We start from the raw sequence: 26,283 nt of genomic DNA on the forward strand, positions 1-26,283 counted from the left end.
TAGTAACATGCTGTTTATATTCTGGTCACGTGTTTTCTTAATCACTTTTGTAGCCCTATTGTTCAAAATACTAGTGTATTGTTTGAAATACTAGTCTATAGTTCGAAATACTAGTGTATTGTTCGAAATACTAGTTGATGCTAACTTGAAACTCAATATGAACCTATTAGCGATTTATTTTTTTTTACTTGAATGCCGATAGAATTAAAACCTTGTATTTCAACGACCAATTAATATTGTTTGATTTTACGTCATAAAAGTGACTTTACAGAAAGAACTGAATGTAATTATAGTCTAAACCCAAAATTAAACTTCTTCTAATTTCCTTTATGTCTGATATTGATACAAACGCTTCTGGAATGATCTAGAATGTTTCAGCTTCATTCCGTGTACGCTATTGTTTGGTCTAGCTATCACAACTGAGACATCAGAGACAATACAGGCTGGAAAACAAACTAAAAACTTTTTTATTTGGTGTATCCTGTGTTCTAATAAAGGCAGTGTGTTGATAATCTTTTTCAATGGGTGCATGATCATGTTGGCACACTTTATAGCACTTCATTATCATCATTACGTTTATGACTTTGGTCAGTATGGTGTCTAGGGCTATGTCTTTGTCTTTCCATATTGTTCTGAGTTTTGCCAGTGCTGCTGTGGACTGTGCTATTCGGGCCAGTAGTTCGCGTTTGGTTCCTCGTCTGAGAAGATAGCTCCAAAGTATTCAAAACTACAGACATTTGTAAAGCTTTTCTTCTCCAATGCTGATGCCCCTTTTTAAAACCCCCTGATGGCTATTGGTCACAATTTGTGTTTTTTCATCATTTTGTGCATACCATATGATGTGGGAGTCTTGTCTATGCGCATCACCAAGTCAGCGAGTTCTCAACAAGAGTTTAGTGATGAAAAACAAAATTAGAAATCTCAAGGAAATCCTTTGCTCTGACCACAGCAAGCTGACCTGAATTTGGTTCCACGAACAAACCAGATCTAAATTTTCTAACTTTGAGAACTGCTGTAACTTCAAACAGAAGTAATGAAGTGTAGACGGAAGAGGCTCGAGATTTGTAACGTCTGTAAATTGTAACAGCGCCAAGTGTAATGAGCTGTATAACGCTAGGCCTGAGACGAATGTGTTAGCTCATTGATTGAAGAGTAAGATGCATGCAAGAGCATTGATTGATTGATTGATCGCAATACTTGATTTCGCAACGAGAACAATACCGCAAACAGGTTGTGCTGACGATGATAGATCTACACGATGGATGAGCTCAAGACAAATCTTTACGTGCTTTTAATTATGTTTATTGTAATAGTTTGTTTCAAATTAATCATTTAACTCTTTGGTTACACTTTTGGCTTGAAGTTTGCTGTGTTGATTTGTACTTAAGACTAAGTATGCTGCATAGATTTGTACCTAGGACTAAGTTTGCTGTGTAGATTTGTACCTAGGACTAAGTTTGCTGTGTTGATTTGTACTTAAGACTAAGTATGCTGCATAGATTTGTACCTAGGACTAAGTTTGCTGTGTAGATTTGTACTTAGGACTAAGTTTGCTGTGTAGATTTGTACTTAGGACTAAGTTTGCTGTGTAGATTTGTACCTAGGACTAAGTTTGCTGTGTAGATTTGTACCAAGGACTAAGTTTGCTGTGTAAATTTGTACCGAGAACTGAGTTCTTCTATTGATGAATGCTAATCAAGCTTATTGTTTCTCTCACTTAAGTGTAGTGTAGATCTATCAAGTTTATTGTAAGTATGTGTGTGTATGTGTATTGGCTGGTGTATACATGTTCTTTGACTAAGATACTATTTTTAGAAAGATAGGTTACATGTGCAATGTATAAAGAGAGGGACCACTGATGAAAGACACGTGAGGAATATCAAATGACGTGAGTTGAGAGATTTCATGAAATCTTTGAACACCAATTGATTTAATTGATTCTGGTATATAACTACACCCAAAATGAAAGCATGTTAACACTCCCAAATCCCTAGTTACGCAACTGCTTCATTGTATCACAGATAGACTTGTGCGAACAGAACGTAAATTCGATGTAAAGTTTGAGTGTGGAGTTGTGGTCGATCGTCGATTTATGCCTACGTGCTGCAAGTCGACAACTAAACCGATGTAGGCGTATTATTTGAAATGATAGAACTTGAAATTGCTTGAATAAACTTCTTTTGTCAACAAAACTAAATATAACTTTTATTACCATATAGGCAAATTCAACGTTAAGTTGAAATGAAATAAACTGATATTTAAACAAAACTAACTCACAATAGAAACACGTCTTTACACTCTGGCGTCCAGGGGTCGTCTCTCGTTCTTAACCTATTCATCTACTCTATGACAGTGGTGGAACTTAAAGACTTATTTAAAAGCAAATGGGCAACACTCGCATACAATGGACCAATTAAAGGCAAGTGTATTCAATAACAAAATAACAGAACTTGAGCTCATTTTTTATGACAGAGCCGCATCTTTTTACAAGACTAACAATGAATGTTCCCTTTCTTCATCATCGAACAATTAATGCTCCCTTACTTCATCATCACCTTAGAAACACAAAACACACGTTATAACGACGTAGGCAAGCCAATGACATGTCAGGATGCTAGTACATGATATACGATAACATGGATTGGATGATGTGTTATACATTCTGGAACTACACTCAAAGTTTATATTTTGTAACTTAGGATATATATAAACAAATAGTTAAAGGGAAACAAAATTCATTGTAGTCCCTTTAACAGTTTCCACTGAGGAAATTTCTGGTGATGTGGCAGGTCTGCAACAGTACCCCCCTCTGACAGGCAACGAGGATGTTCCAAGGAATGTTAAGAACATTGAAGGTATATTTGAGGGCAGTTGTTATTATCCATTCCGTTGATACAACAATGGGGTATATTGTTATTTTGAATAACTTCCATAAACGTTTAATCTCCAAGCCTAGGTTCCCATATTTTCTTTGTTTTTCCATTTAGTATTATTACTAGACAGATTACCCGCTGCCCGCGGGTCTTAACTTGCGTATTGCTGATATAGTCACTGATATTGTGCATTACAAACAATTAAAGAAAATAATAATGTTATAAGTAAAGCGAATGCATGAATTCATGAATAAAAAAAAATTATTAAGATTGGAGCTAAAAATAGCTAATTGAACTGAATTTAATTTTTTATGAAAACATTGGCGAACGAATGTAGATCTATGTAAAAATGCTTTAGAAAAACAAATTTGAATGTTAATTTGATTAAAATATGAGATGAATGGACTATAATTAATATGTTCATGTGTTTAGTTATAAAACTATCATTGCGAAGAGAAGTGGAATTAGAGTTTTAGACCTAGGAGTAGAGAGATGTGTAAAATTTCGCGTAATGTCTAATAAAAGAATGTTTGTCAGGAATTCTAAAATCGCAGATATAAGGAACGAATTTATGTAAAATGCATTTGAAACACAAATTTCAAGCTTAATTTTATTAAGTAATGAAATCAATGGACTATATTTTGTATTTTCATGTGTCAAAGTAAAAAACTATTTGCGCAAAGTGTAGTTTCTAAAATTAGATCTAGATCCCTTCGATCTTTTCATGTAAATATGGTAAACATAGCCTAGATCGATGTAGTTATAATGGTTTCATAGAGTTGGTCAACTTCTTTTTTGAGGGTCTTAAGTTAAGTTTTTTTTAGGGCTACAATACATACACTATGGTCTAAGTTAGTACCCTAGGAACATTTCTGCCAAGTTTTATCAAGGTTGGTCAAGTGGTTTTGATTTCTATTCGTAACATACATACATACATACGCCTTATTTTCTACTTTATAATATAGATTAGTAGCAGTAGTAGTTTTTTTTAAATAGAATTGAGTGCGTAGCGGGCTTCAGATCCTTATATGTTTTGTCTGGCTTTATAAATTCTGATTATTAAATTTTAACTACATATAATTATCGGCAAGTTTTCTTTTTCTTTTTTTTTTTATCGATACATTGGAGGTCTACAATTGACAAGAGACTCCAGTGTTACATAAAAAAATAATAAATTTGAAATGCTTTAAATTGAAATTAAATTATTTGTAAAAAAAACAAAAAAACAACACAAGAATGGGGTATGGGGGGGGGGCGCATTGTTGTGGACAATATCCGTCGCCCTATGTCTTTGTGTTTGTCAAGATTTGTTTGTTTGTTTAGCAACCTGCTGCTCAAGCTGGACATCTCAGTCGGCCAAACCAGTTGTTCGAGTTTTGTTTTGTTCTTTGTTAAGCTAATCGCATTACCGTCTGCTATAGGAGCAGAGACATTATAAATAAATAAAAAAGCATCGTCGCAATGAGCTGGAGGCATTCAATTCCAAGGTAATCGATTACTCGGCTAGCTTCCTCTCGGGTGAGTAGCTTTAAAAAAAACAACAACTAAGCACACACGCACGCACACTTACCTAACGAATGGGTCGCAAGCATTGTCCAGCCCTTGTGTCCGGCTAGGCAAGTTCCTGGCTTTAATTACGGTGACCATCAGTTTCTCCGTCTCCCTGTCGTACTCGGTGGCGAACCAGATTCGTCCGATGTGGTCAGGTGGGATATCGTAATGGTCATCTTCGTCTGCTACTTTATATAGGGCGGGATCGATACTGCCTAGAGCGTAAGCTCCTGTTGTAAAGGGAAACAGAAAAAGTAAAATAGAGATTTTATAAAATTTAAATCTCAGATCAGAAAAAAAATGAAATAATATTTTTAAAGTACATCATTTGTTAGTAACTAGATCATATTTCATAATATACGAGACATTATTATAAAATCTTCTTGTAAATATTGGTTACAAAAATTTTGTGAATCGATTACAACTTTTTTTGTTCTTGTTGTTCTCACATAAACCAGTAAAAATAAATGTTCGACTCTGAATGTATTTACTAGAAGGCTGTCTGGCTGTATCATATTACACTACGTTACAGGCTGTCTGGCTGTATCATATTACACTACGTTACAGGCTGTCTGGCCGTATCATATGCACTTTACACTACGTTACAGGTTGTCCCCACAATGGACTCGACTTTGAATCCAGGTCACCTATATCCCATCCCGTCCTGTGAGTGTCTAGTTAAGGGTCGAACTTGCACCCTATTATGACCCTTGGCCAACGGGATGGATTTTACTCAGAGGCCAGGAATGAGAGATGGCTATTCCGGATATCTCTGTCGGAGGTTCCCCATCAACTAGAATTATTAGATGATCATTTAATCACATTCGTTATCGTGAGGTATCCTTGAGACACATCTAGGTTTGACCTTCAAAGATGAGGCCAGAGACCGAAGCCACGAGGGGTTCCTACGTTCTCCATAATGTGTTAACCTAGAAGCTTTGATGTTCAAATCGAAGACCTCTTTGGGGGCCCCTGCATTTTGCGTAATATCTAATATTTAATGTAAAAAAACACACATTTGGGGATTTTTAAATTCTCCCCCCTCCTCCCCCACCCTAGCTAGGCCACTGGTCGATTATGGTGAGTGTTACCACTTTGTGTTTAAATTAATTAAATTTCGACACTGTGTGACTGTCATAGAGTAAAAATCTAATGGTCACTTCTTATTAACATTAATTTATACGGAAAAGCTAAGAAATTGGATTCACCAGAACTAAAAAAAAAGGCTTGTAAATTTATCATATACAATTTTTTTTTAAATATAGCATATCAACACTGCTTCCGAGGCGCGGTGGCTGAGCGGTAAAGCGCTTGGCTTCCGTACCGGGGTCCGGGGTTCGAATCCTGGTGAAGACTGGGATTTTTAATTTTGGGATCTTCGGGCGCCTTTGAGTCCACCCAGCTCTAATGGCGGTGTGTCGTTGTGTTAGCTCTCTTCTTCGGCTTTGTTCGCTTCTAAACCTGAACTCAAATACAATGTATTTCTCTCTATCAAGCCATCACTAGAGATGTTTTTATCGTGTCTTTACAGTTTCTGTCTGGGCATTCAGTATCCCACGCTAGAGAACTTCGACCGGCATAGCAGCAAAAGTTCAACGGGTTCCTCTTTTATGTTCAACGTTCAGAGAATCTCGCGTCAAGAGTTGCCTGTGTAGGTGGCGCACATTGTTGCCCGTGTAGGTGGGCACACTTTGTTGCCCGTGTAGGTGGGCACACTTTGTTGCCCGTGTAGGTGGCGCACTTTGTTGCCCGTGTATGTGGGCACACTTTGTTGCCCGTGTAGGTGGCGCACTTTGTTGCCCGTGTAGGTGGCGGACTTTGTTGCCCGTGTAGAGTGGGCACACTTTGTTGCCCGTGTAGAGTGGGCACACTTTGTTGCCCGTGTAGGTGGCGCACTTTGTTGCCCGTGTAGGTGGGCACACTTTGTTGCCCGTGTAGGTGGGCACACTTTGTTGCCCGTGTAGAGTGGGCACACTTTGTTGTCCGTGTAGGTGGCGCATTTTGTTGTTTGTGTAGGTGGCGCATTTTGTTGTTTGTGTAGGTGGCGTACTTTGTTGCCCGTGTAGGTGGCGCACTTTGTTGCCCGTGTAGGTGGCGCACTTTGTTGCCCGTGTAGGTGGGCACACTTTGTTGCCCGTGTAGGTGGCGCACTTTGTTGCCCGTGTATGTGGGCACACTTTGTTGCCCGTGTAGGTGGCGCACTTTGTTGCCCGTGTAGGTGGCGCACTTTGTTGCCCGTGTAGAGTGGGCACACTTTGTTGCCCGTGTAGAGTGGGCACACTTTGTTGCCCGTGTAGGTGGCACACTTTGTTGCCCGTGTAGAGTGGGCACACTTTGTTGCCCGTGTAGGTGGCGCATTTTGTTGTTTGTGTAGGAGGCGCATTTTGTTGTTTGTGTAGGTGCGTACTTTGTTGCCCGTGTAGGTGGCGCACTTTGTTGCTCGTGTAGGTGGCGCACTTTGTTGCCCGTGTAGAGTGGGCGCACTTTGTTGCCCGTGTAGGTGGGCACACTTTGTTGCCCGTGTAGGTGGCGCATTTTGTTGTTTGTGTAGGTAGCGCATTTTGTTGTTTGTGTAGGTGGCGCATTTTGTTGTTTGTGTAGGTGGCGCACTTTGTTGCCCGTGTAGGTGGCGCACTTTGTTGCCCGTGTAGGTGGCGCATTTTGTTGTTTGTGTAGGTGGCGCATTTTGTTGTTTGTGTAGGTGGCGCACTTTGTTGCCCGTGTAGGTGGCGCACTTTGTTGCCCGTGTAGGTGGCGCACTTTGTTGTCTAGGAGTGAAAACAAGACACTTTGAGGAAGTGATGAAGTGTCTTTGTTCGTGTTTACTTGGTACACTAATGAATGGGTTAAATGGACACAGGTTACAAATAGAACATCAGGCTAACAATATGGGACAGAAATATATTGAGGGGGATGGGGGGGTGGGGGCGTAGGCAGGGAGTTCTTTCTGTTTGGCTTTCAGAAGCGTCTCGTTTTCTTAATCTTATGTCACTAGTTCTGGAAAATAAAGGTACAGAAAATTGTCTATCTATCTATCTATCTATCTATCTATCTATCTATCTATCTATCTATCTATCTATCTATCTATCAATCTATCTATCTATCTAGCTATATCCAGACAATAGTTTTTCTTTATTGTTACACTCTTATTTCTTGTTTTAATCTTTCATTTCACTATCTCTTTTTCTCTCTTTCGCTCTATAAAGCTTCGATCTTTTCCCCTCAATATTTTGCTTTATTCACCCTTTATTTCATTCGCTCTCTCTCTATCTCTCTCTCTCTCTCTCTCTCTCTCTCTGTCTTCATTCTTTCGCTCTTTTCGTGACTGTCTTAACACTTCTTAACTTACTAGTTTTTTTATGTTTTTGTTTTTTTGTTTTGTTTTTCTATTCACTGTTTTTGTTCTTAGCCTAAAAAAATGTTGCTACCTATTTGTCTTCATCCACCCCCTCCCTCTCTCTCCCCCTCCTCATCTCACTCTTTTTCTCTCTCCCTATCTCGAGCGCCCTCTCTTTGATCACCTCTCACGCCAGTAGATGTCCCTGACAATGTGCAAACACTCCCTGGTGGTAGCTCGCAGTCCAACACCGCCTCGCGTGATCTGTCACTGAGCTTCTCCTGGCCAATATGTCCTGGCGCACGGCCCACTTTCTCATGTCGGAGATTTTCTTCCATTTCATCTGATTCTCTGGGAACTTGACTGAGGCCACCGGAAACGTTATTTGTACGTAAAAACAAACAGTTTGAGATCTATTAATAAACTCAATGTCAAGGACATAGAATGTGTGAAGGAAAGGGAAACTTGTGTAAATTCCCCATCAACCCAACCCGGAGGAGAAGGTCTTCAGCGATTACCATAAGAATTTTTTTTGTTTATTTCACATAATTATAGAGACAAAAAAGAAACATCGTTCTTGTAGTAAATGAAAAGACACAGACAGCGCTTGTACTAGTCCTTGGTCTCCACTGGGGGAGGGAGGAGTGGGGAGCCAGTGAAAAGCGAACACCTTTAAGAAGTTAACAGTAATGTGACTAGGTGTGTGTGGCTCCTTCTTTCTCGCTCGAAAGACAATGAATTCTCATAGATGATTCCATGGTGTCGATGGTTTCTCCTTAAGTTAGGCAGCCTTTGTTGTGACTAAACAGGCCAATTATGAAGCGGCACATTGTGCATTAGAGCACCTGGTTGCATGCGGGTTCAGAAGAAGACAGCTGGAGGTCACCTACAAAGGCCGCGGGTTACACATTTGGTGCCAAAAGACAATCCGCTGCCGAGGACAGACGCAGACGGCGAAAAGAAAATCTAAATTGACAACCTGCGGGCAATGGTTATCCTTGCCCTGGGTGTGGCAAAATATGTAGGTCACAGCTGGGACTGCGCAGCCACGGGAGATACTTCGGACTCGATGACTTGCCTTATCTTACGATTACCAACTGGGGAAGACTTTTTCCTCTCTCTCACTCTAATGTAAGGCTTCCAGAACTGGTGCGCTCTTTGCATGGATTGTACCAGCTAGCAGTCTGTCAGCGTGCTTTCCGATATTGGGCAATTTCCTGCCACATCCTTTCATTGATAAACCTTTCACTTTGCATGCAGGTGACATGTCGGAGCCAACACATGCAAAAACTGTTCAATCTAAGATCTTCATGCATGTATATTGACCAGCTCTCACTCACCTAAAGCAGAGGACTTACTTCAATCACAAATATTTCAGCACGGAATTGGACAGTTTTTTTTTTAATGAAATTTAAAAGAGTTGTTGTATGTTTTCTTTTCTTTCTGGAATTTTTATCTTGTAACGGTTTTTTTTTTTTCTGTAATGTGCAAGAATATAACCGACATCGACAGGGCAAAGGTTATATCAACTTTCTCATATATATATAAATTTTGAACACGTTTTTTCTCCAACACCATTCTTAGTTGAAACTTTGTACAAGTGTCTCTAACAAAACATGAATCAATCAAAAAATCAACCAGTTAATTAATTAAATAATTAATTATGATTAATTAAAAAGTGGTAATAAAATAATTTTATCTTATATCAAAAAAGGTAAATAAATCCTACAGTTTTGATAAATATGCCTGTATGTTCTTTCCCTGTCATAAGATTTTTATAAAAGCATTATTTACATTTTTTAAAAATGTTTAAATATTTTAAGCTTTCTTTGGGATATACATTTTTGTTTTAGTTCGAAGGAATGTTATAGAAATCTGTTCTGTCCAAACCACTAGGATTTAACATTTTTGATACTTTTCTTTGATTGTATAGTCTACAAACCTAGTGAAAGATGATAGCAATGCAGGTGTTTGCAAAGTAAAAACTTGACTAGGCTTTTTATAAATTATTCGCATTGAATGAATAAGTAACATAATGAAAAAGTTAATTTAAAAAATCAATTATGAAACTGAAGTACTTCGCCTTCAAAAAATAATGTGTAATTAATTCCCTACCCCCTTTTTCCACCCGAAAAAAAAATCTGGTTACGCCTATGTATAGATCTATTCAGAGTATAGAAAATTATATTGTACTGATATAGATTCAGACTTAAATACATTAAAAGACAGTAGTCTAGAACAGAACACTGGATCTAGTTAGTGATATAGTATTAATATTGTGTATTGATAAACTCAATAAGTATTATATATATATATATATATATATATATATATATATATATATATATGCATATTGTCGCAAATTTATTTTAGCAGTCCAGCTAAAGATTTCGACATGAGACTTGTAGGCCTGCGTCTTTTTATTCATTCAGCCCTTTATTGAATACAAAGAAATGTTTAAAAAGACAAGACGAAAGGAGCATCCAGTTGTAGAGTCCACACATCTCAATAACTTATACCGATCAGTCCTGAGTTTTCACTTTGCAGACAATTTTTTTGTTTTTTTGTTTTTGTTGCTTGTTTCTTTTTCAGTAAGGAAATACATAAACTGTCAAATTTTTTAGGAAATTCATTATTGCCGTTTTCGAAATCTCGGCCCAGTGTCCAGTTTCCTGAATCCATTAAGAGTTTGCAAGCTAACAAAGCTGGGAACTTTGATTAGATATAGCTAGGGTTAAGAAAGAAATATTAGAGGCGCGGTGGCGATGTTGTAAAACCGAACCGGGGGTCGAAGACTGGGATTTTTAATTTCGGGATCTTCGGACGCCTCTGAGTCCACTCAGCTCTAATGGGTATCTGACATTAGTTGGGGAAAAGTAAAGGCGGTTGGTCGTTGTGCTGATCACATGACAACCTCATAAACCGTAGGCCACATTATCTGCCCTATAGAACACAAGGTCTGAAAGGGAAACTTTAGATCTAAGTTTAATTTAAACTCTATCTTCTGTCTTCTTATGTCCAAGACTAGTTTAACATTCCTTAAGCCAATAAATTATAGAGACTTCTTCCTTATCTATCATTTATAACTGAGAGCTGACTAGTGATCGATTAATAAAGAATGATAAATGACCAAATGATTGAGATCTCAGCCTTGAGATTGTTTATCATAAAGCCCAAAGCTGAGACATCGCTACGTATTCTGTTTTCCCTGCCATGTAGCAGAAATGTACACTGACAAATTAGTATTAACTAGGTCAACAAGAAGTGGGTCAATAAGACATAAAGTGGGTTAAAAAGATATAGGTCAAGAAGAAGTGTGTTGAAGAGCTGAGATTTTAGACGCGACTAAATACATTTTTAAAAAATAGCATTCTTTATATTGCAGATATAGTTCTCAGCGGGTATCATACATACAAACATGCATAGTAAAGAGTAAAGTGTCCCCTTCAGACCTTGCGAGCTATGGGGCAGGAGATGTTAAGGTCATCTGTTTCTTTGGCCAACGGTTAACAAACAGGGTGTTATGTGGCCTGGACAACGACCAACCGCCTTTATTTTCCCCAACTAAAGTCAGGTATCCATTAGAGTTGGGTGGACTCAGGGGCGCCCTAAAAATCCCGAAATTCAAAATACCAATCTACATTGGGATTCGAACCCAGGAAGCCAAGCGCTTAACCATTCGACCAGCGTGCCCCCCATACATACATGCATCCATACATAAAAAGATAAAAAGTTACAAAAGAAAAGTAAAAATGACACCTTAATAATAAACCCAGAACTAGTTTCAAAACACTAGCGACCAATGGTAAGACTGGTAGTTACAAGTCACACTGGTGTCAAGGACTTTTTACAAAACTTATATCAATTCACTTTGTCTGTCTGTCTGTCTGGTAAAAAGTGTGTACATGTTATTTCTCCGACAACGAATCTTAAATCAAGCTGAAATTTTTACTTAATTACTTTTACGCAACAAGATATGAATCAATAAAAAAATATAACCAATTAAGTAATTAAATATTGTTGATTAATTATTTTGTTTGGTATCCTGAATAAAGGAAAGAAATCATACTTGACTAAAGTGGTGGTATGAGCTGAACCCTTTTATAAGTTGCAGCTTCAAAGTAAATTTGAAAAAAATAGATAACGATACAATCTTCTATTTCCACAAGCAGAGTGGTTAGTATGTCTGCTTGAGTCATGAGTTCGAATTCAGAAAGTCTCCCTTTTAGAAAGTGATTAAGGTAAAATACACCTAGAGATCCTTTTTTTTTTCTCTTAAAAATATTTCTAATCGCACAGATTTATTGTTGTTGGTCTAGAATAGTCTAGATTTATAAACAAATTTAGTTACATGTCTGATTCAAACTAATTGATTCAATTACACTTCGTATAAATTTTTTTTATTTTTTTTTTTTTAAGTATTTTTTTTTTATTTTTTTTCTTGTTATTTTATTACTTCTGTATTAAAGCTTCTCGGTCACGTGATCACCCGTCTCACTATCAAACATGATGCATTTAGTGTTCAACAGAAATAAGAGCTAGGGGAATGCAAGGTATCGTTTCTATGGTAACCAGCTAGCTAATTAAACAGATCCAATGGGAAAATTATAAAGAGTTGTTCGTAAATTGGAAAAAAAAAGATAATAGAAAGGAAATTGAGAAAAAGAAAATATGAAAAGAGATTCCACTCACATGTCACTCGACTTGGGTTCATAATATAGAGTTAACAATCAATAATTTCATAACAACATTTCAGGTTTCGTATTGTCATATCCATATTGTATAGATAGAACTTATTATTGTTTACTTTTGAAGGAATTATCTTCATAGAATACTTTTTCCTATTTTTGAGTTACATTTCCGCAAGTCCACTACTGTTAGAAAAGTCGCGAAATGACTAAGGATCATCTCATGGAGTGAACTACCTGGACATTAACAATCGTCGAAACGAAGTCGTCCACGCAGCTGATCTATTCGAAGGAACTGCAGGTGCTGATACAGTTTGCAGGCTCTCTCAGTGTGCTACCGGTGGCGTAGCAAGGTACCCGTGGGCCCGGGTTCAAGAACACGACAAATTTAGTGTGTGACAAAAATGAGTAAGCTAAATGTTAAGACATTCCAATGTAAAGATCGTACCTTTTAAAAAAAAAAGTAATTCGAATGGATGGTTTTGAGGTCATACGATGTGAGTGTGTGGGCATTGCAGCGTATTGGTTTCAAAATCAACCACCGCTGGAATCCGCTGTAAGAATAATTTAAATCGGCACTCGCTGAACCTCCAAGAAAACATTTAACATTTATATTTCATTTGTCCTTGACAAAAATTGTTTAGTATGGGGATCGAACCCAGGACTTGCGTGTCAACAACCAGTCATTCTAATATGAGCAGCATTTTGTTTTTGAAATAAATTATTCTGTCTTTTACACTACCTAGATCTGCATGTGTCCAACATGTTGGTTCTAGAATCTATTTTATTTCTTTTCTCTTCTGAAACAGATATTGTTAAACCTGAGTTAGTGCTTTTGGAGATTTTGGAGAAAAAAGCCTCATGACCAATCTACCCGCTGTCTAGCGCCCCCAGCAGCCCCTCCCCACCTCCGAGGTGCTGTCGGTGATAATGTTTAAAAGCTTGGCGTGTAGGACAAAATGTTGGTTGCCACCTAAAGCTAACGAGTTCCTCCTGCCCGAGGGAGAAGGAAAACTCAGAATTCAAAACTCTGCTGCCTCCAGATAAATATGAGTTTTAGATCAAGGCATATTTGATATTAGATACAGTCCGCGCTTTTTGTTTTCTCTGCGCTATTTTAAAGACACCATTTTGTCAGCGCTACTTTGTTGTACGAAATGTTGGCATTATGTAACCCAATTTCAGTTATGTGTGCTTCTTAAAACAAGATTAATTCTAGGCAGTTCTATTTATTATTCAAATCTATCTTTGTTCGACGATCCTCGGTATGAGCATGAAAAGAAACACATAATGTTGCTGTCTCTTTGTTTAAAGTCTAAAACTATAAAATCATATAGGTAATGTTCACGTCGGATCTATTCAGACAAGAGTTAGCAGGCAGGATCTTTTGCTTTGATTGTAAGCTATCGAAACAGTGCCTGATTTAAGGGAGGGCAAAAGATAGACGCTTTGAGTAGAAGACTCGACAACCATTTTCCCTGTAAATAAACGTTTTACGGTTTACTAAAGCAATATCCAGTTCTTTCAAGAGCGTCTGAAAAGCTATGCGGACTCGCATGTGTGTTGTAACTCTTGATTGGAGCATAACAATTTATCCAATGTGATAGCAGTCTGGGTGAAAGCACAAACAGTAGAGACTGAATTAGACATAGCTTAAGGAACTATAAAGACAGGCTCGAGCTAAATGGGAGATGGCATAAACACGGCTTTTAATGTTGGACCGAATTGATGTTGGAAATCAAGTGCCAGTGGTTCTTGTGACTGGTTTAGAGACAATATTATAAGCGCACATTCTTAAAAGCACGGGATAAAACGATATTATTAATTAATATCTATTCGTTTTAAGACACATTAGGAAGTAATATGTAAGCATGTAGTTTAAATATTGGACTATTAGTGTTAGGTTACATTTTAATTTAGGTGATGGCCAGAGACGGTAGAGCTATAGGACGTGACCACTGCCTGCTAAACAAGTAAATATCACACCAGTACTGTGAGGACTATAGGATGTAACTACTGCCTGCTACACAAGTAAATATCACACTAGTACTGCGAGGACTACAGGACGTAACTACTGCCTGCTATGCAAGTAAATATCACACTAGTACTGCGAGGACTACAGGACGTAACTACTGCCTGCTACACAAGTAAATATCACACTAGTACTGCGAGGACTACAGGACGTAACTACTGCCTGCTACACAAGTAAATATCACACTAGTACTGCGAGGACTACAGGACGTAACTACTGTCTGCTACACAAGTAAATATCACACCAGTACTGCGAGGACTATAGGACGTAACTACTGCCTGCTACACAAGTAAATATCACACTAGTACTGCGAGGACTACAGGACGTAACTACTGCCTGCTACACAAGTAAATATCACACTAGTACTGCGAGGACTATAGGACGTAACTACTGCCTGCTACACAAGTAAATATCACACCAGTACTGCGAGGACTATAGGACGTAACTACTGCCTGCTACACAAGTAAATATCACACTAGTACTGCGAGGACTACAGGACGTAACTACTGCCTGCTACACAAGTAAATATCACACTAGTACTGCGAGGACTACAGGACGTAACTACTGCCTGCTACACAAGTAAATATCACACTAGTACTGCGAGGACTACAGGACGTAACTACTGCCTGCTACACAAGTAAATATCACACCAGTACTGCGAGGACTATAGGACGTAACTACTGCCTGCTACACAAGTAAATATCACACCAGTACTGCGAGGACTATAGGACGTAACTACTGCCTGCTACACAAGTAAATATCACACTAGTACTGCGAGGACTACAGGACGTAACTACTGCCTGCTACACAAGTAAATATCACACTAGTACTGCGAGGACTATAGGACGTAACTACTGCCTGCTATGCAAGTAAATATCACACCAGTACTGTGAGGACTGTAGGACGTAACTACTGCCTGCTACACAAGTAAATATCACACTAGTACTGCGAGGACTACAGGACGTAACTACTGCCTGCTACACAAGTAAATATCACACTAGTACTGCGAGGACTATAGGACGTAACTACTGCCTGCTATGCAAGTAAATATCACACTAGTACTGCGAGGACTACAGGACGTAACTACTGCCTGCTACACAAGTAAATATCACACTAGTACTGCGAGGACTACAGGACGTAACTACTGCCTGCTACACAAGTAAATATCACACTAGTACTGCGAGGACTACAGGACGTAACTACTGCCTGCTACACAAGTAAATATCACACCAGTACTGCGAGGACTATAGGACGTAACTACTGCCTGCTACACAAGTAAATATCACACTAGTACTGCGAGGACTACAGGACGTAACTACTGCCTGCTACACAAGTAAATATCACACTAGTACTGCGAGGACTATAGGACGTAACTACTGCCTGCTACACAAGTAAATATCACACCAGTACTGCGAGGACTATAGGACGTAACTACTGCCTGCTACACAAGTAAATATCACACTAGTACTGCGAGGACTACAGGACGTAACTACTGCCTGCTACACAAGTAAATATCACACTAGTACTGCGAGGACTACAGGACGTAACTACTGCCTGCTACACAAGTAAATATCACACTAGTACTGCGAGGACTACAGGACGTAACTACTGCCTGCTACACAAGTAAATATCACACCAGTACTGCGAGGACTATAGGACGTAACTACTGCCTGCTACACAAGTAAATATCACACCAGTACTGCGAGGACTATAGGACGTAACTACTGCCTGCTACACAAGTAAATATCACACTAGTACTGCGAGGACTACAGGACGTAACTACTGCCTGCTACACAAGTAAATATCACACTAGTACTGCGAGGACTATAGGACGTAACTACTGCCTGCTATGCAAGTAAATATCACACCAGTACTGTGAGGACTGTAGGACGTAACTACTGCCTGCTACACAAGTAAATATCACACTAGTACTGCGAGGACTACAGGACGTAACTACTGCCTGCTACACAAGTAAATATCACACTAGTACTGCGAGGACTATAGGACGTAACTACTGCCTGCTATGCAAGTAAATATCACACTAGTACTGCGAGGACTACAGGACGTAACTACTGCCTGCTACACAAGTAAATATCACACTAGTACTGCGAGGACTACAGGACGTAACTACTGCCTGCTACACAAGTAAATATCACACTAGTACTGCGAGGACTACAGGACGTAACTACTGCCTGCTACACAAGTAAATATCACACTAGTACTGCGAGGACTATAGGACGTAACTACTGCCTGCTATGCAAGTAAATATCACACCAGTACTGTGAGGACTGTAGGACGTAACTACTGCCTGCTACACAAGTAAATATCACACCAGTACTGCGAGGACTATAGGACGTAACTACTGCCTGCTACACAAGTAAATATCACACCAGTACTGTGAGGACTATAGGACGTAACTACTGCCTGATATACAAGTAAATATCACACCTGTACTGCGAGGACTATAGGACGTAATCACTGCCTGCTACAGAAGTAAATATCACACCAGTACTGTGAGGACTATAGGACGTAACTACTGCCTGCTATACAAGTAAATATCACACCAGTACTGTGAGGACTATAGGACGTAATCACTGCCTGCTATACAAGTAAATATCACACCTGTACTGCGAGGACTATAGGACGTAATCACTGCCTGCTACAGAAGTAAATATCACACCAGTACTGTGAGGACTATAGGACGTAACTACTGCCTGCTACACAAGTAAATATAACACCAGTACTGCGAGGACTATAGGACGTAACCACTGCCTGCTATACAAGTAAATATCACACCAGTACTGCGAGGACTATAGGACGTAACCACTGCCTGCTACACAAGTAAATATCACACTAGTACTGTGAGGACTGTAGGACGTAACCATTGCCTGCTACACAAGTAAATATCACACTAGTACTGTGAGGACTGTAGGACGTAACCACTGCCTGCTACACAAGTAAATATCACACCAGTACTGTGAGGATTATAGGATGTAACCACTGCCTGCTACACAAGTAAATATCACTCCAGTACTGTGAGGACTGTAGGACGTAATCACTGCCTGCTACACAAGTAAATATCACACTAGTACTGTGAGGACTGTAGGACGTAACCATTGCCTGCTACACAAGTAAATATCACACTAGTACTGTGAGGACTGTAGGACGTAACCACTGCCTGCTACACAAGTAAGTATCACACCAGTACTGCGAGGACTATAGGACGTAACCACTGCCTGCTATACAAGTAAATATCACTCCAGTACTGCGAGGACTATAGGACGTAACCACTGCCTGCTATACAAGTAAATATCACTCCAGTACTGTGAAGACTATAGGATGTAACCACTGCCTGCTACACAAGTAAATATCACTCCAGTACTGCGAGGACTATAGGACGGAACCACTGCCTGCTACGCAAGTAAATATCACTCCAGTACTGTGAGGACTGTAGGACGTAACTACTGCCTGCTACACAAGTAAATATCACTCCAGTACTGTGAGGACTGTAGGACGTAACTACTGCCTGCTACACAAGTAAATATCACACTAGTACTGTGAGGACTGTAGGACGTAACTACTGCCTGCTACACAAGTAAATATCACTCCAGTACTGTGAGGACTGTAGGACGTAACTACTGCCTGCTACACAAGTAAATATCACACTAGTACTCCGGGTTCAAGAACATCTTTATTGGCTCCTCTCGAGCCAATAAAACAAATTTAGTGTGTGACAAAAAATGAGTAAACTAAATGTAAAGACATTCCAATGCAAAGAACGTAACTTTTTCTTGTAATTATGTCATAACGTTTCATTCAGTTAGAACTGCATATAAGTAATAGTGTCTTAAAAGTCAATGTTTTTACAACTTATTAACAGAGTTAAACCATTTAAAAGTGTTTCAAATGAACAAACAAATGTTCTTCCTAAGTTTTAATGTGGGCCCCAACTGGCATTGAGCCATGGGCCCAAGCGTAATGAGCTCCTTCGCGCCATGATTGCTACGCCACAGCTGTGGGCTCCCATTGCTTGTGGGCCCGGGTTCATTGAACCCCTTCGTGCCATGGATGCTACGCCACTGGGTGCTACGCTTTGTGTACACAGTGAACAGTAACTGGGTTTATAACCGCTCACTCCAGCGCCCTTTCACACACGACTCCTAATAGACGTCATAAGTGGATAATCCCAGGTCATAGTTAAATCAAAGAAAGTATTATTTCAATTCATGGATAAACAGTAAACAGTCAATGGTTTATAATCGCTCACTTAAGTCCAGCGCCGTTATTCACAAGACTGCAAATAGACGTCTTAAGTGGATCACCCCATGTCAAAGTTCAATCAAAGAAAAGTTTGATTTCAATTCACGGCTAACAGAAAGTTGCTGTTATATGCACATGCAATTATCGCTGAATATTTTGTGCTTATCTTTTCCTTGTGCTTATGACATGACATTCCGATAGGATAAACATGACATATGACATTATTAGGCTTTCTTGTCTTGCCAGACGTCGAGTGTGATTGACTGACAGAGATAAGAGAGGGTGGGGATCTATTGATGTGGAGGGAAAGTGCAAGGCCGAAGGCATCGATTGGTGGATTACTTTCCGTGATGGTGTCAGTATGATACGATGTACCTGTGACATAGAGTGGTGACGTGCCTCAGGAAGCGAGTACAACTAATTGCTCTGATCTCTTAAGTCACAGAAGAGTCACACCCTGACATTCCATTGTTGTTGCTTTTCAGTAGTTACATATTTAACAATGACAAATAGAAACAATAAAATATTTGGTAGTTTTAAAGGATACCATTTCACCAACCAGTCAAAATCGGGAATAAAATTAAAATTTGTACTATTGCAAAGTAATATCAATCTCATTTATATTGTTTGTTTATATCACATCTAAAAAAAACTGACAATTACGGATGTTTTAGACTATCGCTACGCCTCCTTCATTTGTTATAATTGTATATTTTTCACTTTTTAAATTTTATTGTAGTACTTATGTTAAATTATTACAATTTGCATAATTATTCATTCATAACTAATTAAAAATCCAACAAAGTCATTAAACATTATTTACGTCATCAAATTGTGTCTTTATTTTACATTAGAGACAGATAATAAAATGTTATATTTTGTTTTCACGTTCAAGTGATCTGGTTCCAGACGTTCTGATAGCTCGCCGGATAAACGTTTGATGTTAACAATTTAAATACTATCTACTCACCAGTCTTAAATCCGGGCCGGACTTAGGTAATAGGAGGCCCTAGGCCGAGCGAATAGGGAGTGTGGTGATTGTGCTTGTAGATAGTATTGTAAACAACACTTGATAGAATCTTGGGTGTAAGATTAAAGAAGTCTATGTTTATGTATTATTATTTCATTGGTCCATTGGTTGGGACAGAGTGACAGCGCTTGAAGTGTGTTATTGTTGTCGGAGGCCTGAGTTTTGGAGCCTAGTCGTATAGTCTAAATAAAATGTCTTTGAGTCCTGTGAGAGGCCCCCACCAATCGGAGGCCCTCGGCGGCTGCCTAGTTTGCCAATGCCTAAGGCCGGCCCTGCGTAAATTTACCTCAATCTATAGTTTAGGGCACCAACTTCCCCCCCCCCCCCCCCCCTTTCAAAGGTACCAGAGATATTTTCAATCAAGTAAAGGAAAAATTGCTTTATGTTGTAAAAAACATTAGCGTAGACAGTGGACGACTTTGATTTTTAAAAGCCCCCCACACCCTTTCTCAAATTGCTTAGGGCCTAATCAAGTGTAAATCTGGCCCTGCTACTGACTAAAATTTCTCTCTAAGTAAGTGTAATTATGTCATTCCATTGAGAGAGATCAATTAGGACAATGACATTTGTTTGTTTAATGAAAGGCCTAGAGGCGCCATGTTTGTGCCGGCTCTGATTGATAGTGAAGCGAGTGTGGCGGTGTTTTAGAAGGCTGTGGATGGCTCACACGTGGTCGCTTGATCTCTAGATGGCAAGTGCTGAAACAGTTAACACTAACTTTCATCTAGCTTCAAGGAGAGTGGATATCCATGGATGGATGGCAAGTGCTGGAACAGTTAACACTAACTTTCATCTAGCTTCAAGGAGAGTGGATATCCATGGATGGATGGCAAGTGCTGGAACAGTTAACACTAACTTTCATCTAGCTTCAAGGAGAGTGGATATCCATGGATGGATGGCAAGTGCTGGAACAGTTAACACTAACTTTCATCTAGCTTCAAGGAGAGTGGATATCCATGGATGGATGGCAAGTGCTGGAACAGTTAACACTAACTTTCATCTAGCTTCAAGGAGAGTGGATATCCATGGATGGATGGCAAGTGCTGGAACAGTTAACACTAACTTTCATCTAGCTTCAAGGAGAGTGGATATCCATGGATGGATGGCAAGTGCTGGAACAGTTAACACTAACTTTCATCTAGCTTCAAGGAGAGTGGATATCCATGGATGGATGGCAAGTGCTGGAACAGTTAACACTAACTTTCATCTAGCTTCAAGGAGAGTGGATATCCATGGATGGATGGCAAGTGCTGGAACAGTTAACACTAACTTTCATCTAGCTTCAAGGAGAGTGGATATCCATGGATGGATGGCAAGTGCTGGAACAGTTAACACTAACTTTCATCTAGCTTCAAGGAGAGTGGATATCCATGGATGGATGGCAAGTGCTGGAACAGTTAACACTAACTTTCATCTAGCTTCAAGGAGAGTGGATATCCATGGATGGATGGCAAGTGCTGGAACAGTTAACACTAACTTTCATCTAGCTTCAAGGAGAGTGGATATCCATGGATGGATGGCAAGTGCTGGAACAGTTAACACTAACTTTCATCTAGCTTCAAGGAGAGTGGATATCCATGGATGGATGGCAAGTGCTGGAACAGTTAACACTAACTTTCATCTAGCTTCAAGGAGAGTGGATATCCATGGATGGATGGCAAGTGCTGGAACAGTTAACACTAACTTTCATCTAGCTTCAAGGAGAGTGGATATCCATGGATGGATGGCAAGTGCTGGAACAGTTAACACTAACTTTCATCTAGCTTCAAGGAGAGTGGATATCCATGGATGGATGGCAAGTGCTGGAACAGTTAACACTAACTTTCATCTAGCTTCAAGGAGAGTGGATATCCATGGATGGATGGCAAGTGCTGGAACAGTTAACACTAACTTTCATCTAGCTTCAAGGAGAGTGGATATCCATGGATGGATGGCAAGTGCTGGAACAGTTAACACTAACTTTCATCTAGCTTCAAGGAGAGTGGATATCCATGGATGGATGGCAAGTGCTGGAACAGTTAACACTAACTTTCATCTAGCTTCAAGGAGAGTGGATATCCATGGATGGATGGCAAGTGCTGGAACAGTTAACACTAACTTTCATCTAGCTTCAAGGAGAGTGGATATCCATGGATGGATGGCAAGTGCTGGAACAGTTAACACTAACTTTCATCTAGCTTCAAGGAGAGTGGATATCCATGGATGGATGGCAAGTGCTGGAACAGTTAACACTAACTTTCATCTAGCTTCAAGGAGAGTGGATATCCATGGATGGATGGCAAGTGCTGGAACAGTTAACACTAACTTTCATATAGCTTCAAGGAGAGTGGATATCCATGGATGGATGGCAAGTGCTGGAACAGTTAACACTAACTTTCATCTAGCTTCAAGGAGAGTGGATATCCATGGATGGATGGCAAGTGCTGGAACAGTTAACACTAACTTTCATCTAGCTTCAAGGAGAGTGGATATCCATGGATGGATGGCAAGTGCTGGAACAGTTAACACTAACTTTCATCTAGCTTCAAGGAGAGTGGATATCCATGGATGGATGGCAAGTGCTGGAACAGTTAACACTAACTTTCATCTAGCTTCAAGGAGAGTGGATATCCATGGATGGATGGCAAGTGCTGGAACAGTTAACACTAACTTTCATATAGCTTCAAGGAGAGTGGATATCCATGGATGGATGGCAAGTGCTGGAACAGTTAACACTAACTTTCATCTAGCTTCAAGGAGAGTGGATATCCATGGATGGATGGCAAGTGCTGGAACAGTTAACACTAACTTTCATCTAGCTTCAAGGAGAGTGGATATCCATGGATGGATGGCAAGTGCTGGAACAGTTAACACTAACTTTCATATAGCTTCAAGGAGAGTGGATATCCATGGATGGATGGCAAGTGCTGGAACAGTTAACACTAACTTTCATCTAGCTTCAAGGAGAGTGGATATCCATGGATGGATGGCAAGTGCTGGAACAGTTAACACTAACTTTCATCTAGCTTCAAGGAGAGTGGATATCCATGGATGGATGGCAAGTGCTGGAACAGTTAACACTAACTTTCATCTAGCTTCAAGGAGAGTGGATATCCATGGATGGATGGCAAGTGCTGGAACAGTTAACACTAACTTTCATCTAGCTTCAAGGAGAGTGGATATCCATGGATGGATGGCAAGTGCTGGAACAGTTAACACTAACTTTCATATAGCTTCAAGGAGAGTGGATATCCATGGATGGATGGCAAGTGCTGGAACAGTTAACACTAACTTTCATCTAGCTTCAAGGAGAGTGGATATCCATGGATGGATGGCAAGTGCTGGAACAGTTAACACTAACTTTCATCTAGCTTCAAGGAGAGTGGATATCCATGGATGGATGGCAAGTGCTGGAACAGTTAACACTAACTTTCATATAGCTTCAAGGAGAGTGGATATCCATGGATGGATGGCAAGTGCTGGAACAGTTAACACTAACTTTCATATAGCTTCAAGGAGAGTGGATATCCATGGTTGTGTGTTCACCACTTATTTCTTCGAGGCGGAGTCGTCTAGTAGGGACTCGGAAGTTCTTTGTGCCATTGTATCTTCATATTAAAATTACCTTTTTTTTGCGTCAATTAAAAATGATTTAATCTGGTGCAGCTGATATATGTGTCACATGTATTGACCATTACACTGTACACTTAACCTACTTGACTTATTCCCAGGGCAGAATAGCCGCAGTCACACTCCATCATAGGGTTCGGTTCTGAGCATAGTTTTGTTCACCTTGTTCCATGTCATTCTAGTATCCTCAGCTTCACAGATGACTAGAGATGGGCAAAAGTTAACTAAAAAGTTGCTAACTTTTAGTTTAACTAAAAAAAAATAGTTAAGGCCAAAGTTTAATAAAAAAAAATAGTTTAGTTAAAATCCTAGTTTAATTAATTTTTTTTAGTTACAAACTAAAAAGTTTAATTACAAATTTTACAAACTTTTTTAACATACATACGGTCATACCAATAAATATATAGATATATGTAATTCAGAGAATATATATAATGAATGATAGAGAGAAGAATAAACTAGAGGGTGCACAAGTCACTAGAAAGCCTTTTGACCTTTACCCTATAATGGCCGCTATTCCCACCTTTTAAAAAAAATACACGTGTTCATTATATTTCTAGCAAGTTTCGCTGCTTGATAAATCCTGATAATTCCTTGCTTCTATAGATCTACATTTTGCTGTTTTTTTATTAAACACCAGTGTGTTCCTGTATAGCTGCAGGCAAAGAATTTTGCTTTACTATAGATCTAAAAGAAATGTCGACTCTTTTTATTTTAAAACCTTTTACTAGATAGATCTAAAGTTAGAGTCTAGTGACGTCTAGTCTATTAGTATTAGTCTATTACTACTATTCTACTATTACTATTAGATCTATAGTCAGAATAGTCTATATTTAATTATTTTAGTCTCTTAGTCTTAAGTAGAGTCTAACTCTTAGTAGTCTTAGTCTTAGATCTAAATGTAAATTTAAAATTATAAGTCAGTAATATAGATCTATTAGTTTAGAGATTCTACTATTCTAGAATTAGAGTCTAGATTAGATCTAGATATATCTAGAAAATTCTAGATTACTTATTAGGCCTATACTAAGACCTAAGATGCAAAGATGATAGATCTAAAATATTAATGACTATAATAGGCCTACTAATAATAGTCGTCACTATACTAGATCTAATACTAAATTAACTAAATCTAGACTAGATCTACATCTACTTCTATTATAATTATACTTATATCTACTATCTAGATCTATTAGCTATTAGATCTAGATCTAGTATTATCTACTACAGTAGGCTATATTATATTATAGTATATTATAGATCTAAATACCCATATCTTGTTATAATCATAATTATAATAATCTAAAATCTCTAGATAGATCTAGAGTTACTAAGATGTCTACTAGACTCTATTTAGATCTAGTAGTAGTAGTAGTAGTAACTAGTATTTCTTAAATTATTTTTAGATTAAAATATTAATTATTTGATCTTGGTCTAGTAGCTAGATCTAATTCTAGATCCAGATTATATTTCTGATCATTTCGTTTGTAGAAGATATTAGATCCAGAATATTCTAGAATCTAGAGTTAGTTAGCGAGTCAACATGCAGTTTTATCATTACTTCTAAAAATGTTTAGTAACTTATATTAGAACTTGGACAATTACTTCTAATTTCTTTCTATAATAGTATCATTCTAGTCTAATCTAGTGATTCTATTAAGATCTACATCTATCCCATAAAGACATTTAAATCTTTTTTCATGTGCACTAATAAATGTTTATTACATTTTGCTAAAGAGATTGGTTGTTGTTTATATTTTTCATTTTTGGCTGTTTTGCCCTTAAAAAAGGTCAAAATAGTTAGTAAAAGTTTAACTAAAGTTTCTTAGTTTAGTTTAACTAATTTTTTCAATTTGTGATTAACTAAAAGTTTAATTACTTTTTTTAGTTCAAACTTAGTTTTAGTTTAACTAAAAAAATTTAGTTTAGTTCCCATCACTACAGATGACCGAGCTCTTCCAGGTTTTCTGAAGGATTTCAATCAAGTACCTGCCTTGCAACATTGGGAGTTGCTTTTCTCAAGGTGTTTTCCTGCCAACTCGTTCCCAATATACAGCAAGTAGGCATCTGTTGGCGGAGACATCTGTTGGCGGAGACATCTGTTGGCGGAGACATCTGTTGGCGAAGGTATGGAGGTTGTTTTTTTCCACGTCTGTTTTCGTGATTCTCCATTTCCCGGAACCGTATATAAGGAAATAAACTGCTGCCTGGGCGTGCGGTATGCGCGCTGGACTCTCGTTCAGTCATCTCAATGGTCCCGAGTTTCCCTGCCCACTCGGCTCCCCTGTCGTCCTGTGTGATGTATGGCCTAGGAAGTAAATTATCTTCAACTCTGAAGGAACATGCAAAGCATTTTACAAACAAACTGTATAAACAACTTTAAAATAGATTTGTTGTTTCATAATAGAATAACAGCGCTATGTAAAATACGAGCATGAAAAAGAGTGTACCCGTATATAAAATAGATGTGTTATACCACTTTAAAAATATATTGCGGACATGTGTGTGTGTGTGTTACCCCAAATGTGTCCCCTGCTATCCTAAATGTGTCCCGTGCGATCAGATGATGATAATAAAGACAGACACTCCAGGAATTCTTTCATTACAGACCCAGACAAAGATGTAATCTAAGTGTGAACATTAAGGGGAGGGGAATAAAGGAATAGAAATGGCATCAACTCAGGAAAGTAGGTCACAGACGTATAAATATATAGGGGCTGCTGTAGAAAGTCAAGGTGTCCAGATCAATGCCTACTAAATAACAACATCTACAATCGGATGTCAGATACTCATGTGAGACTAGTGTAACACTCTCGTGCAGAGGAGAAACAGAGAAAGCTTATAGGTTGTTTTTTTTAATCATTAGATTTAAACAAGAAGGAAGGAGAGAAAGAGAGAGAGAG

At 38.8% G+C, this 26,283-nt stretch overlaps 1 protein-coding gene across 4 annotated transcripts in view; it reads right to left on the minus strand.

Annotated features, from left to right (window-relative positions):
• Positions 1-26,283, minus strand: part of LOC106059824 (synaptotagmin-15-like) — a 289,123-nt gene that overhangs the window by 101,441 nt on the left and 161,399 nt on the right. For all 4 annotated transcript variants that reach the window (XM_056019263.1, XM_056019265.1, XM_056019266.1 and 1 more), the window contains one exon: positions 4,444-4,654. In XM_056019263.1, coding sequence (XP_055875238.1) covers positions 4,444-4,654 — 211 coding nt within the window. The remainder of the gene's footprint in view (positions 1-4,443; positions 4,655-26,283) is intronic.

Source organism: Biomphalaria glabrata, chromosome 2 (assembly GCF_947242115.1).
Source record: "Biomphalaria glabrata chromosome 2, xgBioGlab47.1, whole genome shotgun sequence".
Lineage (NCBI taxonomy): Eukaryota > Metazoa > Mollusca > Gastropoda > Planorbidae > Biomphalaria > Biomphalaria glabrata.